Source organism: Thamnophis elegans, chromosome 3 (assembly GCF_009769535.1).
Source record: "Thamnophis elegans isolate rThaEle1 chromosome 3, rThaEle1.pri, whole genome shotgun sequence".
In the NCBI taxonomy this organism is placed as follows: Eukaryota; Metazoa; Chordata; class Lepidosauria; order Squamata; family Colubridae; genus Thamnophis; species Thamnophis elegans.
In genome coordinates, this window is record NC_045543.1 from 48,909,660 (window position 1) to 48,929,380 (window position 19,721).

Sequence of the window (19,721 nt, forward strand, 5' to 3'; positions counted from 1 at the left end):
GTCCACAATATGCAATCACAGCACATCTGCTATGCTTTTCTAGAATCGCCAAGTTGTTTGTTCAGCAGTGGGTGTGTTTGTGGGAATTGAGTCATTGGTCATGAGATTGCTGCATTCCCATCTCTCTTTGTCAGCCCATAGTTGGATGAAACCAAAAACATTATACTGCTTGAGATAAAAGACTTTTCTTCCATTTCCCAGCTGAATCTACAGGCAATGGACACTGGTCCTTGGACGGTGTTTTCTTCCACATCAGAGCTCTGATGCAACCAACCAGGGGTGGGATTCAGCCGGTTCAGGTGAACAGTAGTTCTGACGATCAGCTGAGAGCGAACCGGTTCACTCCGATGATCAGGTTGGTCCTTGCACTTTACTTACCTATAGCCGCTCAGCTGATTAGCGTGGCAGAGTACATTGCCACGCCTCAGCTGTGTTACTCCCCAAGAAGCAACGTGGAAGGTAAGTTTTGGTAAAACTGTGCAGTTATGCGCAGCACACAAAACACGCAATCACCGAACCAGTTGTTAAACTGGCAGGATCCCACCACTGAGCCAGACACTTTTAGATTCTGGTCCTCATTTTCTCTCATCTCTTTAGAAGGCAAATCAAAATACAATTTTGAACAGGAATAGCTCTGTTCATCTTGCAAATTGGGGTCTGGACTTCAACATTCAGCCAACTCAACTGCTGAGAGCAGCAAAAAAAATAAAAAAAATCAGGGGACGTCAGGCCAGCAAGTTGACATGCAAAAATTTGATCTTTAAAATGCTGCTGTCGCTTCTTTCTTCCACCCCCAACCTGGGCACCTCATTCTGCCTAAGAGGCCTATGAGGGTGGTCTTAACTCCAGTGTGCAGGAAGCGTAAGCCACATCACAAGTCTTATGTTATGAGATGGCTGAGGAAGTTATGGTCATAGGAGGTCCTTACAAACTTATGCAATCTTTGCGAGCAACAGCAGCTGGGACTGCCAGAATTGCTCTTACTAAGCAATGTGATCATGTTACATTATATTTTACAACTGTGTCACTTAGCACCGGAATTCCTGGTTCCAATAGCTACTTAACTTGGGGACCACCTACAGAAGGGCTGTCAAACTTCCAGCCCACGGTCTGGATGTGTCATGCGCTGGCCACGCCCATGCCCAATTTAACGGAGGGGGAGTCCCAATATGTCACATGATGCTGTGATGACATGAGTTTGATACCCCTGACCTACAGCATCCACCATTTTTTACTTTCTAAAAAGAGAAGACCTGTGTTTTAAATCAATTTGACTCCATACAGTTCAGGTGCAGCAGTGAGTTAGTAAATGCTAAAAGAAGCCACTGTGAAATTTGGGGGGCACAGCCAGCCCTGGATTAATCATTAAGCAAAATAAGGATGTGCTTTGGGCACCAAGGGAAGACAGCACCACCATTTTCCTTGTAGCTATATATACTAACTATTTCATACAACTGTAACTGTCAGTACTTACTGAATCTTAATATCTTGTCCATTAAGCAATGGAAGGTGGGAGGCAGCATTGTTTGGCTGTGTTTCTGTTGGCATTTATCTAGTCCTACAGACAGCAACCATCAGATGCCCACTCTCTGGCCTAAATTCTGAATTGCATTTCCACTTCTTCTTATAGGGATTTCCCATTCAAATCCAGAATGTTTATTATTTTTATCCCACTTTTTTCCATATACAAAGCGGCAAATATACCTAATAGTCCTTTCTCCTCCTATTCCCACAACAATAGCTCTGTGAATTGGGCTGAGAGTGAGTGACTGTCTCAAAGTCACCCAGCTGGTTTTTCATTTCTAAAATGGAACTAGAACTCACAATCTCCTGGTTTCTAGACCTGCAGCTTAATCACCACACCATAACATAGCATGTGATCTGTATGTATTCTGAAATAAGTCCCATTATCTGTCTTCACACACTTCACTTAACTAGGTCAAGCACTTTTGGATGCACTGGTGAATATTAATCTTAGGCTATATCATAGGGACGTGGTGGCTCAGTGGCTAAGATGCTGAGCTTGTCGATCAGAAAGGTCAGCAGTTCAAATCTCTAGTGCCGCATAACAGAGTGAGCTCCCATTACTTGTCCCAGCTTCTGCTAACCTAGCACTTCAAAAGCATGTAAAATAGGAACCACCATTGGTGGGAAGGTAACAGCTTTCCGTGTGCCTTCGGCGTTTAGTCATGCCAGCCACATGATCACAGAGACGTCTTCGGACAGCACTGGCTCTTTGGCTTTGAAATGGGGATGAGCACCACCCCCTAGAGTCGGGAACGACTAGCACATATGTGTGAGAGGAACCTTTACCTTTACCTTTATATCACTTTGGGCAACAGAAGGGAAATAATATTTTAAATGCACACATATTCAGAAAAAATAAAAAGAACGGAGTGGAGTTGAATTTATTTAAAACACATATCTTATTTTCTTAGAAAGTAAAAAACGGTGGACACTATAAGTAGTCCTCGAATCAGACGGCTATTGGAACCAGGAATTCCATTGCTGTGATATGGCTGTAAAATATAATGTAACATGATCACATTGCTTAGTAACAGCAATTCTGGGAGTCCCGGTTGTTGTTGCTTGCAAGAATCGCATATGTTTTTAAGCAAAACAAGGACCTCATGTGATCATAATTTTCAACTTCCTACCAGCTTCCCCATTGACTTTGCTTATGGGAAGCTGGTAGAGAACATCAGAAATCAACATCTTAACTTTAAACAGTGAGTGTTGTAACCCAAGGACTACTTGTAGTCCAGCTCATCCACCAGCCTGGAAAGAAAGCAAAGTCAATTGTGGGGTCTTTGGTGCTCTCTGAGCTTGATGGTTTTCTTACCACACTAGATTTACATCATCAGTGCTAGTTTGCTAATGAAATGTCTGCAAGAAAACCACTCGTCTCAGAGATCACCAGGGACCCTACAGTTCAACTCTGAGCGACAAATATCCTCTTCTAACGTCAACTGTAGAATACAGGTGTTTAGAAAAGAGTCAAGAAAGTTTGTTTTCTAATAAATGGACAAATAGGCATATGATTGACTACAAGGACTTCTTTTTAGTTTCCTCCTCCCATTGCAGTCAGTTTGTGAGAATCCCCACAGTATGCTTCTTCAAATCCATGGGCTGTTAATTTCCAAAGCTAGTGATGCTTTGGGACAGCAGAAGATGTCTTTTTACCCAACACACAGCTGCAAGTGGTTTCTTCTTGCAGAAGACATCTCAACCAAGATTTTGGCACTGACATAAGTAAACAAATAAATAAATAAAAACCCCAGGGCTCTATCCCAATCCTGGGCAATCATACAGCAATAGTGATTAAACTAATTAGAGGTTGTTTGTATATTTCAAAAAATAAGAAAAATCCTTTTTTCTTGTGCGATTCAAACTCTGATGCCTCGGGTGGCCACCTGCTTGTGTCAAATGAAGTAGGCTGCTAAATGATAGCACCTGCTCCTTTTCTGACTTCAGAAACCAGCCTCAACTGGTTTGGGAACTTTTCTGTGTTTTTGATTTAAGGGGGGGGTCAGGATCTTGATTTGCCCAAGGCATCCTTTTTCTGGAAAATCATCCTATTTTAGGACTCTGCCTTTCTGGATGATTGAAGTGTCCGCACCAGTGGTGAAATTCAATTTTTTTTACTACCAGTTCTGTGGCTGTGGCTTGGTGGCTGTGGTGTAGCTTGGTGGGCGTGGCTTGGTGAGCATGGCAGGGGAAGGATACTGCAAATTCTCCATTCCCTCCCCACTTTGGGGTCAGCCAGAGGTGGCATTTGCCGGTTCTCCGAACTACTAAAATTTCCACTACAGGTCCTCCAAACTATTCAAAATTTACACTACAGGTTCTTCAGAACCTGCTGGATTTCATCCCTGGTCTGCACCCATCTGGGACTTTTCAGATGCTTTGGTTCAAATAATTCCTAGCTAGCATAACCAAAGCCTAGATTAGTTAAGCTTGGTTGAACTAGAGTAGCTCCTAGTTAAATCTCTCCCCCCCCCAACCTCACCTAAGGGAGATTCTCAATCATCCAGATCATCCCCCCCCCCCAAATGCTTTTTCCAAAGGCAACTGGACTTTGTTGCACTTGAGCAAAACCTCTTCCAGAAAAAAACAACAGCTCCAAGTTGCCTTTTGGAAAAGCTTCTGTGGGACAACCATGACCTGGATGACTGAGACTATCATAGACAGCCAAGATCCTGGTTGTCCCAAAAAGCAACTTGTACTTTCTTCGTAGTTGTTCTCCCCTCTCCCCCCCCCCCCAAAAAAAAAACATTCTGCTTCTCATCCATCAAACCTGTTTTGAAGAAGCTTCTTGGGTGAGAAGCGGAACGTTTTTGGGGGGGAGGGCTGTTAGTCTAAGTTGTCTCATGAAAAAGAATTTCGGGACAACGGGCCAGAACTTGAAAAAAAGCCCCTAAAGAAAATCCAAGTTGTCTCATGAAAACCACCCTCGTGACAACAGGCCAAAGGAACAGAGCTCCCAAACAAGGCCGGCGGGTAAGCAGACGGGCGGGAAGACGAACCGGGCAGGCGCTAGGATCCCGCGGACCCGTTTGGAAGCGGCGAGGCCGCAAGAAGCCGCCGTTTCCCATTGCGAGAAGTCAGAGGAGCCTCCCGCGGGCAGTCGCCGCAAAAGCAGCGGAGGCGAAGGGAACTTCGCTCGGCGGGGAGGAAACCGGCTTTTCAGGCCCTGCTAGCGCGGATGTGGCAATTTCCCCCTCCCCCCCTTTTTTTTCTTTTTGCCGACTCGACTGTTGCAGGCAACCCCGCATGGGAGACGGTGATGAGGATGGCTCAGAAGGTCTCGAGCAGCGCGGCGGAAACTTTCCCCTGAGCAGCCTCGGGACGGCGGAGGGAAGGACGGTGCCAAGAAGGACGGCGCTCCGATGGACGACGGCCTCTCCATCAACTATGAGCCCCAGCCTTCCTCGGGGCAAGCCTTTAAGGTTTACAAGCGGCGCTGGTTTATCCTGACGGCCGTCTGCGTGGTGAATTGCTCCAATGCGATGGTAGGTACAGTTGCCCGGCGAGTTTCGCTTTCCTAAGCCCGCCGCTTTTCCACTCCTCTGGCAGCCCCGTTTGGGAGCCGGTCGGGACTTCTCTTTTTATTTTTATTTTTACTTTTATTTGGCTGCTTTCCCGTTTTCCCGAACAGACCGTTCTGCCTCATTTGTACTCATTTCTTTGCCTTTCTGGTACACCGTACAAAGAGGATCCTAGGCGGGTTTAATTTTAACCCCGCGGGGAGGGAGGGAGGGAGAGAGAGGGAGAGGTGGGCTTGGATTTGTAAGAGATGCATGAAGATCCTCATACCTATCTCTGCTTGGGGGGGAGCCCCTTACATATTTCTTTAAGCGGGGTTGCATACAGGCTGATCTAACACCAATAGAAGAAACGTAAGAACGTGTGATTCATTCATGACTTCATAGCATGTAGGATTGAATGAATTGGGTGTCTCTTTAATTAATTCCATTGCTTCCCCCTAATAGTCCCTCATTTATCTTTATAACAACCCCCTGAAGCAGTCTAAAAGATTAGCCCAAGTGAGGATCATAGCAGAGTTACCCTGTTTTCACCCCAATCAGATAATCCCCTAATTCAGATAACCCCCTAATTCAATCCCCCCCCCAACCTTTCAGGCAGTAGGACCAGTTCCCTGGAAAGAGGTTTTTCCGAGGACCAGGGAGGTTTCCTGTGCCGCTGGCATCCCGCAGATGAGATTTCACTTGTTTATGCAGCCCGGTTTCTGACATGCCACAGACCTGGGGATGGGTATCCCTGCCCTAATTTCATAATCAAAGGTTAAGAATTTTGAAAAGTGGAGATGAAGACATCTTGGAAAACAATCCAACAAGAGGATTTCTTTTGAAATTTTATATTCAATAAAAACTTTGCTTTATTGTAGATTTTACTCCTGGCTTGAATGTAAAAAAAAAAAGCCACTGATAAACATTAACTATCAAGAACTTCTGACTTTGTGCAGAATACACTTCCACTCTGAACCCAAGTGAAGGGCCAAAGCTTCATCTGTATAATCTAATTTGCGTTAAAAGCCTACAGAGACTGAATAAAAGAACTGATTATTTTGTTGTACCTATTTTACCAATATTAATATTCTGAATATGCTTAATTTTCTGGGATGTGCTGATGGGGAGAAAATAAATTAACAAGATAAGATGTCTTCATTTTGTTTTTTATTTCTGGAATCACAGACAGTTAATGTAACTTATTTAGAAACTTCATAAATTTTAGTCAGTTTTTACCATATAAAAAGTACTAATACAAATAAACCAGTAGATACAAAGAAAACAATAGAACATGTTCATAATAAGTTGTCAAACCTATAGTTAATCCAATTTGGTCTAAATAGCCTGTCCTCTCTGAAATGATCTTTAATATAAAGAGTATGCTCTATAGAGATTTTCAGTCATCCACATCATGGTTGTCTCAAAGCTGCTTTTTCAAGAGGCAACTGGACTTTCTGATTTTTCTTTGAAGATATTTCACTTCTCATCCAAAAAGCCTTCTTGGATGAGAAGCAGAACATTTTCAAAGAAAAACAGAAAAGTCCAGTTGCCTCTTGAAAAAGCACCTTTGGGACAGAGTGAAGTTTTATTTTATTTATTAATGTATTTATTTATTAAATTTGTTTGCTGCCCATCTTGTCACATGTCTTATTAGTGATGTGCAGGTTCATTTCATTCCCTGAAAAATGTAAGACCCAATATTTTTTAGTTTTTAAGTAGTCTAAATTAGCAGCTCTTTCTGCAGCATGCAGTTTGCAGTCCAAAAGAATATGTACAGCGTCTTCAGTGGCTTGTGTGCCACAAATATGCAGCCTTCCCACAAATGGAACTCCATGAAAACATTCATGCCTTATCGTGGAGTCCAGTTGTTGCAAGTGATCCCTAGAAAAAGCTCCTATGAGATGTTGAGGCATGTAAGCTGTTAGATGCTTTTCTAACTGAAAGCAAATTTTTGTTGAGCCAGCCACTTCAAAGACTTAGCATATTTAAGTGCTTTAATATCATTTTAGGCAACCACGTCAATGACAAGAGCTTATCTGAAATATCCCTTACCGGAGAGGCAGTGAAAAAGTGCATTTTCCCTCCTGTTTGGTCCATGCTTGCAAACTTCATTAAATGCATAGGAATGTACGCCTCATTTTCTGGCTCAAGGCAATAGCCCATCTAGCCCAGCCCTCTATAAAATGTGATGCCCAAGCAGATGAATTTAGGATTAAACACACTGGTAGCTCTCCAACACTGCCAATCCCCAGCAGCTGCCATTAAAGGCAGGTGATTTTTGAAGCAAGATACAGCCACCCAAAGCCAATTCCCCATGAATCAAGCCTTTGAAACTTATTTTAAACTGGTGACCATAATCAGATGGTAGTAGCAAATCCCACTGTCAATGCCCCATTGTGCAAAGAAGAATGCCCTTTTATTAACGCTGCATCTTCCCACGTGGTTGCTACTATTGCTACCAATCTGCCTTCCATTGAGGACCTGTATGCTGCATGAGTCAAAAAGAGGGCTGTGAAAATATCTACGGACTCTTCACATCCTGGACATAAATTGTTTCAACTTCTACCCTCAAAATGACGCTATAGGGCACTGCACACCAGAACAACTAGACACAAGGACAGTTTTCCCCGAATGCCATCACTCTGCTAAACAACTAATTCCCACAATTGTCAAATTATTTACTAAGGCTGTATTACTATTATTCTCATCCTTCCTAGTGCCTATCTCTTCCCCCATATGACTATAACCATGTTGCTTGTATCTTTACAATTTGTATTATTTGTTTCCTAGTATAATTTGATTGCTTATTAGTAACCTTGACTATCACTAAGTTTTGTATCTTATGATTCTTGATGAAAGTATTCTATTTCATTTTTCTTTATGTACACTGAGAGCATATGCACCAAAGACAAATTCCTTGTGTGTCCAATCACACCTGGCCAATAACAAATTCTATCTATCTATCTATCTATCATCTATCTATCTATCTATCTATCTATCTATCTATCTATCTATCTATCTATCTATCTATCTATCTATCTATCTATCTATCTATCTATCTATCTATCTATCGTTGCAGGACGTACTAAATGAGTCCAAGTACTAAAACTATGGAGGAGGGAGAAAAACACTATTTTCCATACAGCGATTTTTTGGGAAAGATCCTACATAATCTTTTAAATTTTCTTTTAGTACCTTGAATGGTTTGAGAGCCCTAATATCAAGAACGATTAAGGTAAAAGCCAGGTTCCTTTAGAAGGCACACTCCAGATCCTTCTAGATTACCAAGAGTTCAGTAATTATGAAATCACTGTACAAGGAGCTTTCTTAATCTCCATTGTCTCTTTCATCTAGTTATAAAAATAATCTGTGGAATCAGGTCTGTAGGATCATTGGTTTACAAGGATACATAATACTGCTCCTTGCTTAGCATATGGTTTAAGTATTTAAACATGAGTTTATTTTTTATAAATCAATGTGTTCTCATTGAAGTATGCCACAATTTAATGTATAAAATGAGGGACACCATTCTGAGGTGATATGGTATCCCTCGTTTTATACATTAAATTGTGGCATATTTCAATGAGAACACATCAATTTATATAAAATAAACCCACATTTAAACACTTAAACCATATGCTAAACAAGGAGCAGTACTGTGTATCCTTGTAAGCTAGTTTCCTTTACAGGTCTCTCTAAACAGGGTCAGCATATTGTCCCCAACAATCTGGTTCCTCATTTTACCAACCTCAGAAGGAGGGAAGGCTGTCAACCTTGAAACAGCCTGCAATACTGCATTCCAACCACTGCCCCACCATGGTTCAAGACTTTAAGGATATACAGTAGAACCTCTGGTCATTCCTACCACTAGCCTTGGTCACTGCAGTGATTAGAGGCATTCATGGGGGACTCCTTAACTGCTTTCTCAGATGCTTTCCCATGTCTGCATCCTACTTCTGGTAGGAAGCTGCCACATTGTTTTATACTACTACTGCTCTACAACTTATCTTCTTCTTTTCTTTTCTGCCAAGGTGTCAATCAGCTGTCAGGATCAATAGCTGCTGAACACCCACAACTTGCTTTGTAAAGTTTGTTTTCAGGTACAAATATGAGCATGTGACCCACTTGTCAATGACATGTTCAATGGAACTTGGAGCTTTTCAGATATTGCTTGATTATAGTTCTTAGCAGTGTGAACTAGCATAGCCAATGGTGAAGGATGCTGGGAATTACTATCAAATAATTCCTGGAAGCTCACAGATCTCCATTGCTATATAGAAGCAAAATAAAATATATTAACGTAGTTTATGACTCAGGAGTTGGGAAGGTTTCTCTCCCATAAAGATACTACACAGCTTTTCAGCCTTCTCTCGATTCATTGTAATGGAAAGAGGAACCTTTTAACATCCTGGCTGGGATGAAAAAAAAATGGAGATTTCCATCCTTTACTGAAGGGTCAAATAGCAGCCCTTCAACCTAGACCTGACTAGGATGCCAGATTTATGAATGCTAATAGTACTTCATTATAAGGTTACAGTAACAGAATCTCTGATTATACCCTATTTCTTTATCTTCTAAAAAACTAGGGATGTTTATATCTGAGACATTTCATCAAATTATGTTTCTGCCCCAGACTCGGATTTCTTTTATCTAACTTGGTTCTCTTTTTCCTCAAGTTATTCTGACTTCCCATTACAGGTAGATGTGTATTTTAAAATGGGCATAGATAACATTTAGGTCAAATCTTTATTGCATATATAACTTTAGGTTTGCCTTAATGGTTCAGACCCACAAGTTTTGCTATTCTCGTTCTAACAGCAAGCAGCTCAATGCTCTAAGGGTATTATAAGCAGGGTGTGGTGGCAAATCCCTTATGTTCTGACATTTGTTCCAGTCACTTCACATCTCTTAGACCGCCACTCTTCAATGAAACTAATTAAATACCATAATTAATGTACTCAGAGGAGTTGTCTTTCTCCTTATTCCCACAAGTAATATCTCAAATGAAATGCAGATATTGGGAAACGCCCAGGCAGGGAGGGAGGAGGACTGAAATAGGGAATTAGCCTTGAATCATTGCATGGCCACAAGAGATCCAGGAATTACCCCCCCCCCCCCCGCTGAGCTCCATGAAACAGATAGATCAAGGAGAGCAAGCTGTTTGGGCAGATTCTTGTATTACAGGCAGGAAACTAGTTAGTTTAAATTCTACACATGTTCTAGTTGCTTGAGCCTGACGAAAGACCAGTGATGAAAGTAGCAGGACCTCTTCTAAGGTTATTTTCTGAATCTGCTGTCACCTGTGAACTCATCCAGTGATTCTCCTCTTTTCTAACTTCTCAGGTTTCTTTGGAGGAAGACAAAAGATAGATGTCAGGGTTCCAAGTAACATCCCCAACTAAGTAGGACTCCGAGGCAAGCAATTCTTCAAAGATCCATTTTATTAGAGATGTCATATTGGCACATCTTGGAAAAACCGAATCTGAAAGCTCCCAGGTTTTCCCCACCCAAAAGGAAGTCAAAGTCCCTTCCCCTGCACCCCACATGTCCATCACATGGTCCCGTCAATCCACTGTCCCATCTGGAGATGCCACTCAGTCACGCCACTCCAGGTGCAGGCTGAACGTCCTTGACTCTCAGAGAAAATGTTGTTATGGCTAAATAATTCTACCAACTCCATGCAACCCCCCCCCCCTTTCCCACAGCACTAGACGTGGCAGCCCTGAATAGCCAAAAGAAAAGATGGCCTCCACGGCTGACAATGGACACACATGTCCTTTCTGACTGGGTTCAACATTGCAGAAACTAACCCCTCATTACAGAACGTAGGGAACACAGTTACAGAACATAGTAGAGAACACAGCTTTGCAACATTTTTTAAAAATTGTTTCAGTACTAAAGACCTAGCAATGGGGATTCCATCCAGTAATTTTAGAAAGCTTTTAAAAACCTTTATGTAAATCCTGTGTATTTTTAAAGTCTTTGGAAGTTTTCATGTTTTCATGTATTCACTAGCCACAGTTTCTCTAGTCTTTGGTAGAAGTGGGTTTGTCCTTCCCATTCTTCTCTTTAATTGTTTTAAAAAGTTTCTGTAGATACCAATTGGAGTATCAGTGATACATTAGAACCTGCTAATCCAAAGTTTCAGTAGCGTATTCCAAGCACATCACAACTTCCCTACTACTCACAAAACACTACTACTAGTAAATCTGGTCTGCTCAGTTTCCTCTAAAACTTCCTTCAACCCATTACTGGTCACTAATTGTAGGATAATGGAAACCTGTAAATATTAATTCAAAGGAAGCCGCTCTGATTTTATCAGAATTTATCAGATTTTTTTGCTAGGCAAACGAAAATATCCTGAGCACTTTACCTGTTATTTCTTTTTGTGACTTACCATATAGGTCACCAAATCTCACCTCTTGATTGGGAACAGCCCAAAATTGGTTATAAGTTGGGCAATTATATAAATATTTTAAATAAATAAATAACAGAATTGGAAGGGACCCTGGAGGTCTTCAAATCCATCCCCTGCACAAGCAGGAGACTCTATACCATTTCTGACAGATGGCTGTTGAATCTCTTCTTAAAAACCTCCAGTGATGGAGCACCCACAATTACTGAAGGCATCCCACTGAACCCATCCCACTGGTTAATTGTCCTTATTGTCAGGAAATTTTTCCTTAATTCTAGGTTAGTTCTTTCCTTGATTAGTTTCCATCCACTGCTTCTTGTCCTTCAAGTGCTTTGCAAAATAGGTTGACCCTCTCTTCTTTGTGGCAGCCCTCAAATATTGAAACACTACTGTCATGTCAGTCCTAGTCCTTTTCATTAAACTAGACATGTCCAATTCCTGTCCTATGTTCTTCATATGCTTTAACCTCCAGTCCCTTATCATCTTTGTTGATTTTCTTTGCCTTCTTCCTAGAGTTTCAACATCTTTGTTATATCATGGTGACCAAACTGGATGCAGTATTCCAAGTGTGGTCTTACTGTAAAGCAGTACAAACAGTTCACGTGATCTTGATTCTATCCCTCTGTTAATGCAGCCCAGGACTGAATTGGCTTTAATGAGAAAGTCGGTTCAATCTAGTGGTAAAGGCACCAAGCTAGAAATCAGAATGATATGAGTTCCAGGACTGAAAAAACTGATGGATGATTTTGGGCCAATCCCTCTTTTAGCCCACAATATCAGGCTGAGCCAATCGGTCATTTCCTATTGCAACCAATGGATTAACACTTGGTTGATTCCCCCCACCCCCAAAAGGAGCAGACCTTGCACTGAGGAGAGGGGAGGAAGCTAGAAAGAAAGAAACAATCCACCTGTTAAATATTTCCTCTTTGCAAACTTTTTTCCCAGTTTCAAATGCTGCATAGTTGACTTGGGGATTATGGTACTTATACAATAGCAGAGTTGGAAGGGACCTTGGAGGTCTTCTAGCCCAACCCCCTGCCGAGGCAGAAAACTATACCATTTCAGACAGATGGCTATCCAACATCTTCTTAAAGACTTCCAGTGTTGGGGCTTTCACAACTTCTGGAGGCAAGCTGTTCCACTGATTAATTGTTCTAACTGTCAGGAAATTTCTCCTCAGTTCGAAGTTGCTTCTCTCCTTGATTAGTTTTCACCCATTGCTTCTTGTTCTGCCCTCAGGTGTTTTGGAGAATAGTTTGACTCCCTCGTCTTTGTGGCAACCCCTGAGATATTGGAACACTGCTATCATGCCTCACCTAGTCCTTCTTTTCATTAAACTAGACATACCCAGTTCCTGCAACTGTTCTTCATATGTTTTAACCTCCAGTCCTCTAATCATCTTTGTTGCTCTTCTCTGCACGGTTTCTAGAGTCTCCACATCTTTGTTACATCGTGGCAACCAAAACTGAATGTAGTATTCCAAGTGTGGCCTTACCAAGGCATTATAAAGTGGTATCAATACTTCACTTGAGTCACAATTAGCTCGGCAGTCACTTTGCCTGACCCATTTAAAACTTTATTAACTTCATTTCATTTACAGTAGCAGTTTCAGTTCAGAGCTGCTTGTGCTTGATGATGGAGAATGTTGTGGACGTAGGATTTATGTCTAAGAAGGGCTTGTGGATTGTCCTTGGAAGGGCAGAAGCCAAGGTGCTGGTGGACATATCATTGCTGGTTTTTGACAACTGATTCAGACAAACGCAGATGTTGACCTTGGGATTTGTTGTACTTCTCATCTCAGGTATATACCACTGTATAAGTCCCTAAGCTTTTCAATCTGATATCATGTGGAGAATGACTGTTTATTAAATTTATATGCAACTTGACTCACATCAGCTAATTACTAATTTCTTGAAAGGAATAACCAATTAAATGGAAAGAAACCAATTCAGTGGTACCCTAGCAAGGCAATGTAACTATCCTAGGTCCTCTACCTCTCTCTCTTGAGATCCTGAAGCCAACATCAGAAGCCCTGTTCCTTGTGCATCTTGTGTTTTCTCTTCAAAAATACTTACATGTCTTTCATAAAAAAATTCGCTGCCTTAAGGGTAGAGTCCAGTCTGTATCTTCTGGAATTCCATTTAATTAGGATCCCCTCTGACACCAGCCACCTGAAATTGATTTTTTTTTTTTCATTTAGCTTGTCTACTTGGAAAGTATGTTTGTATTTGCTCAGCCAATTCAGGTTACACACCTTACTAAGGATAGTTATATATTTTGGTCTTATCTTTTAATTTGAGCATTTAAACTCAGTATATCATTTTACTGGCAACTTATTTTTTTTGGTATCTCTTACACTCTGAAGTAATGCTTCATTCCTGATTTTTTTTAAAAAATATATCTATTGCACTTTTCTCCATCTCCAAAAAACACATCCTGCTTTTCATTATGACTACCTTCAGTGACCTTCATTATGTTTCCTATGTTATTTTCCTATGTTGCCCTGTGGGTTTAGGCTGCAGGGAAATAGCAAGGAACCAGGTCTGATTCAAAAGCTTAATCCCCGGCCAAGCATGTTCCTTGGAGCCAGATGACTTAACCAGAGAAGCCCAGAGTTGTGCCTCCTCTCATGGATGTTCACCAGATCCCAAGAAGAAACTACATGAGTAGCTAGGAATATTTTCAGCCAGATATTGAAAATATTCTCAGTTGGAAATATCTTGAAGAACTATGATTTTGAGACCTGGCTTTGCTCATTACAGGTCTTTTTTCCAATATGGTGTTTCAGGTGTAGTGGTCAAGGCCAGAATTTTGGCCAAAGGTCCTAGAGATTAGATGAGCTGGCTTTCACTTGGATTAAAGATCCTCATCATTGTTCTGAATAAATTAATGGTGATTTTTGAACCAAAAAAGATCTGAACTTTTGGATAAGTCTAAAGCAAATCAGTAGCTCTAGAGTACAATCAAGCCATCATTGTAATGCTCCAGCTTTTGAACGTAAACATAAAAGCTGTCTGCCTTCAGAATCAGCATTCAGAACCCGTTTATATCTTACATTAAATCTGGAATTTTTTTTGTTTTAAGGGCTATATTGCTGAGGTTAGAGGAATACCTATTGCACAATGTTCTACAAATATTATTCTGTCTTCTGTGATGGAGTGTAACTTTACAGATAAGTAAACTTTAATGCTCTAGGTTTTAACTTCTGAACATGAAGAAGTCCTATTTTGAGATGGATATCTTCATTGGTGGTAAAATCACCCAAAACTTTACTCTTTTGGATTCTATTAGGGCAATAAAGACATAGAAATGTTCTGATTTCAATGATTACGTTGTCTTGAATCTATACATGTATCAAATGGAATGATTCCAGATCATTAGCAAAGCATTTCAATTTTAATAACGCTTTGTCAACCCTTCAAAATAGATCTGGTCCAGAAACCAACGCCACAAGACTCAGCATAACTCAACTTTATTGCTTCATGGTATAATAACAGAATCTTGAAATTCTGAGTTTCTCTCACCTATATAACACCAAGAGTTTCAAAGCAAGGCAGCTCTGAGTTTCTTACTCCTTCCTTACATTGCAGCCATTGAATTCTTTTTTCTTTAAGGCCACTTTCATTCTTCTCTATTGTAAATGTTGTTGATGAGACAAGTAGGATTCTTCTCTTTTGATGAATCAACAAGAAGTATTCTAATCTTAATAAGAACATCTGATTTCTAGAAAAATATCTGGAAAAGATATAGATATTTGTTCATCAATATAATCTTAGTTATTCATTTAAAGGAATACATTTCTGTGTAATGGCTTAGAGACCTTCCTATTTTCAGATTGCACTTATGGTCTAGAACCAAAATTCTGATGCAAAAATAATAATAATAGTGTGTTGGGTATGTCATATCTGAATTTCAAAATCTGAATGATCACCATACAGTATGGTAGCAACAAAATAGAGAAATTGCTATTCTTTAGTTCCTTTTAGCAGTCTTTTAGATTTTTTGCTATCCAGATATGACCTGTCTGTCCTTTGCCAACTAATTATTGAAAAGGGCATCGATGTCAGTCGTTTCAGTTTAGGCTTCCGAAATGCTCAGTGACTGTTTTATGTTTGTAATGAATACATTTTAAGGTTGTTGAAAAGTTACTTTTAAATAATTTTTCCAGTGTTGCATTTCCTTTTTTGTTGAAAACTGTTTTCAGCACTTTCTTCAGAAGTGTTGGATATTCATCCAAAAGAGGCTGGTGATGATGGTGAGTAAATGATATAGGGTGCTTTAAAATGTTAGATTATATTTTATTATGTTATTATATTATATGCAAGAAAGAAGAAACCATAGTACAAATAGCTTAGAACATGGGTGTCAAACTCAAGGCCCGCGGGTTGGATCCAGTCTGTGGGGTGCTTATATCTGGCCTCTGGGGCCACACTGGAAACAGTGAAGGACCGGCCCATGGTGCCTCTGTCAGTGAAAGGAGGCCATTCTAGCCGAAAACTGAGTCTGGATGGGCCAGCCTGGCCACCACAGGTGCCCCAGACATGAGTGACATCGATCTGGCCATGGCCAGCCTGGCCATGCTCACCTGGCCATGCCCCCCCAACCCCCCCCCCCCAAAGTCAAACACAACCCTGATGTGGCCCTCAATGAAATTGAATTTGACGCCCCTGACTTAGAAGGTGCCTAAATTTTAGTACTCACAAACAAGGATACCTGGATGTTTTGACAGTGATTTTTTCTTATCATTTCCTTTCTTTAGCTATGGTTGACCTTTGCTCCAGTGGCTGACATAACAGCTGAACGATTCCATACCTCACTGGATATGGTCAATTGGCTCTCCATTGTGTACTTTGTGGTATCGGTTCCTGTGGGGCTTCTAGCAATATGGATTCTGGACACCATTGGACTCAGATGTGCTGTAAGCAGAATGGAGATTTATACGAGTCATTTTTATTCTTGTCAAGTTCTTCAGAATGGGTTTTAAGGATTTTTTCCAAAAAATGGTGGGGTCTGCTTCACTAGAAAATCAGAACTAGCCAATGAGCTTGCCTTCCCCCCCAAAAAATATCAGATACTACACAATTGGAAGCCATGGCTGAGGGTCATTGAGACGTGTGGCAGATTGCAAGGCAGGGGAATAGCAGTGCACACCACAAGATGTTTGACATAAAGGAAGAGAGAGAGATGCAACATTAAATGAGATATCATTTGTGCTTTTTCTTTACATTAAGAAACAAAACAAAAGCAAACATTAAATTCAAGATGTGGTTTAGATTTTTTCCTCCACTCAGTTTTCTGATGAAACACGTCTCTCTGCGTGTGGTTGTATGCACACATGCAAACATACTGCAATTTAACTTGGGGGGGGGGGTGTCTCCAAACCTGGCAACTTTAAGACTTGTGGACTTCAATTCCCAGAATTCTCCAGCCAGAATTCTGGAGTTGTAGTCCACAAGTCTTAAAGGGTTGCCAAGTTTGGAGACACCTGATTTAGCTCAAGAGAGGAATGTTTTATGGATTTTCATTGCAACTGGGGGTGGGAGAGAAAGAGTTGTCCACTCCTGCACTTCAAGCCTGAATCACATCAAAAGCACCTGACTAAATACTCAAAAACTGCTTCTTTAATACTGGGACATTAAAGTATCAAGGTTCTAGTTTGTAATTTCCCAGACTGATGGTTTTTATATATGTTGGGATTTCTGTTCACATAATCACAGTCAGCATAGGGTGGATAGATGTTCTGGGAACTAGAATCCCAAGATAGGCACAGAACAACATACTCAAGAAAATATTAAAATGGTGCATTAATTTATTTGTATATTTGGTTGATAGGTTTGTGCCTTTAAAGTGTTCATAGCTTATCCCATGTTTATAGCCTATACTTCAAGGGGGAACAAATATGGGCATAATAGTTGAAGACATCACCTAGTTTTGGCCTTCAGTATACATCCTAAAAGATATGATAGGATCTTTTTTTGAACATGTATCCTTCAGCAGTTAGGGATGTGGGGATTTTCCCATGGAGCTGGAGAATGCGAAAAAGAGGACGCAGTGCTGCACAATCACTTTAAATGACTTTAAGGAAGTTTTGTGCGGATGTTTGCTTAGCAGCAACATTGTGATCTGGGTTTGCCGTCATTTCTTTTCTGCCAATGGGTTTGGAGTTGGAGCCTTCCCATTTGATTTCCTTGTGTTTGAAACCAATCTTTGATAGTCAACGTATAACTTGGCTTGGAGATGCCTTGATAGCTGTTCTTAGTCCCATCCACTTCAAATTCTATATTTTTGGACAGAGCCCGCTTGCAGCTAACACTATACTTTTGGGTTTATTTACACAATTACAAATGGCGTTGATGTAGCTTCAGTTGAGGAAGGATTCCTGCATTCACCTGGTCTCTTTTTGTCACTAATATCAAAAATATGTCTGTTGAGAATAAGCTGGGAGTGTCTTGACATTCTAGGACCATGGACAGCATCCAGCATCTTACCAATTTTCATGTAATTCTATGAAGGGGTTGTCATTCCTTGAATGCTTGACATACGTGGGTGTGGCACAGCCAGCTGATACTGGCTTGTAAAAGGCAATTGTTAAAGTTTCTGGAATTTTACAAGGCAGTTGAAAGCAGAGTTAAGCTGCAAAGCCTAGGATACCAATCAGTTGTTTGGCAACTAGAACCATGGCAGTTACAGAGCTATATGTTGTTATGCAATTTGTTGGCATGCCACTTAGTTAATTGGCATCACCTACTGAAATTATACTGGGTGAGACTTGAGCCACAGAATATCCCTGCCCATCTCCCAGATTCTCTGCTTCACCATGGGCTAGCAGTCTCAGGCTATTTAATACAAAGATTAAGCAGCTTTCTGTTAAGTACCGTGTTTTCCCGAAAATAACACAGGGTCTTATTTTCTTTTTACTCACTAAATATGGCTTGGGCCTTATCATGAGGGGAGGGTTTATTATTTTGGGGTTGCCGGGCAGCTGCTCTCTTGCAAGTGGGCTCCCAAAGAGCCAGGCACAGCCTCATGGGCGAATGGCTGTGTTGCGCTGTCGAGCTCACGAGCAGCCACCTGACAAACCCCCTTTCCAGCCGTGCACAGCGCCATTCACTGACCTAGGGGTATCAACAAGCCGCGCGAGCACCTGTTCGCTGCCTCCTGGCTCCCGCGGCTTGGCGCCTTCAAAATGCTAGTGAATGGCGCTCTGCATGGCTGGAGAGGGGTTGCGCGAGCAGCTGTTCCGCTCTCACTCATGCGCCTCCCAGCCTCACGATGCCCTGGTCCAGCTCTACATGCAGAGCCAGGGCACCTTCACTGCGCTGCCGCTGCCATCCCAGCATGGCTTTTTTGGCAGCTTCCAAACTGAGTCTTCCAGCAGTGGCCACTCTGGGCATACGCTCTATGGTTGTATGCTCTGCCGGCAGTTGGCTGTAGAGTATACACCCAGAGCGGCCACTGCCGGAAGACTCGGTTTGGAAGCCACCGAAAAAGCCATTCTGGGATGACAGCGGCGGCAGCAGAGGTACTCTGCCTCTGCGGGGAGAGCTGGGCCAAGGCATTGTGAGGCTGGGAGGCGTGCGAGCAGGAGCGGAACAGCCGCTCACACAACCCCACTCTCCAGCCATGCAGAGCGCCTTTCACTGGCATTTCGAAGGTGCCAAGCTGCGAGAGCCGGGTGGCAGCGAACAGGCACTCATGCGGCTTGCCGATACCCCTAGGTCAGTGAATGGCGCTGTGCCTGGCTGGAAAGGGGGTTTGCCGGGTGGCTGCTTGTGAGCGTGGTCGCTTCATGGCTGTTGTGTTGCGCTGCTGCGACAGCACAACAAAGCCATTCACCCATGAGGCTGTGCCCGGCTCTTTGGGAGCCCGCTCACAAGAGAGCAGCTGTCCGGCAATCCCCCTCTTCAGCTGGGCACAGCACTGCTCACCAACCTAGCGGTATCCCAAAGGTGCCAAGCAACGCAATCACCTTTGCCTCCCCCCCCCCCCCCCCGTTTCCCGCGGCTTGGCACCTTTGGGATTCCGCCTGGTTAGTGAGTGGCACTCTGCCTGGCTGAAGGTGGGGGGTTGTCCAGGGGGCTTATTTGCGGGGGAGGGCTTATATTTTTGCCCACCAGAAAAATGTGACATAGCCTTAACATGTCGTATTTTCAGGGAAACACGATACTTAGTTACACAATATAAAACAGAAGGGGATTTTTAGCATCGTTGTTTAGTCTTATGATCATGGATAGCATCAGGTCATGGAAGGCTGATTTATGTTAACCCTGATTGTG

At 42.0% G+C, this 19,721-nt stretch overlaps 1 protein-coding gene across 2 annotated transcripts in view; it reads left to right on the forward strand.

The window, feature by feature from the left end:
• The first annotated feature begins 4,588 nt into the window (after window positions 1-4,588).
• Window positions 4,589-19,721, forward strand: part of SLC49A3 (solute carrier family 49 member 3) — a 32,471-nt gene continuing 17,338 nt past the window's right edge. The window contains exons 1-2 of one of the 2 annotated variants that reach the window (XM_032214288.1): window positions 4,589-5,012; window positions 16,205-16,363. In XM_032214288.1, coding sequence (XP_032070179.1) covers window positions 4,890-5,012; window positions 16,205-16,363 — 282 coding nt within the window. In that variant the 5' untranslated portion in view covers window positions 4,589-4,889. Of the gene's footprint in view, window positions 5,013-9,054; window positions 9,131-16,204; window positions 16,364-19,721 lie in introns of those variants that run through there. The other variant, XM_032214289.1, reaches the window with a different exon arrangement.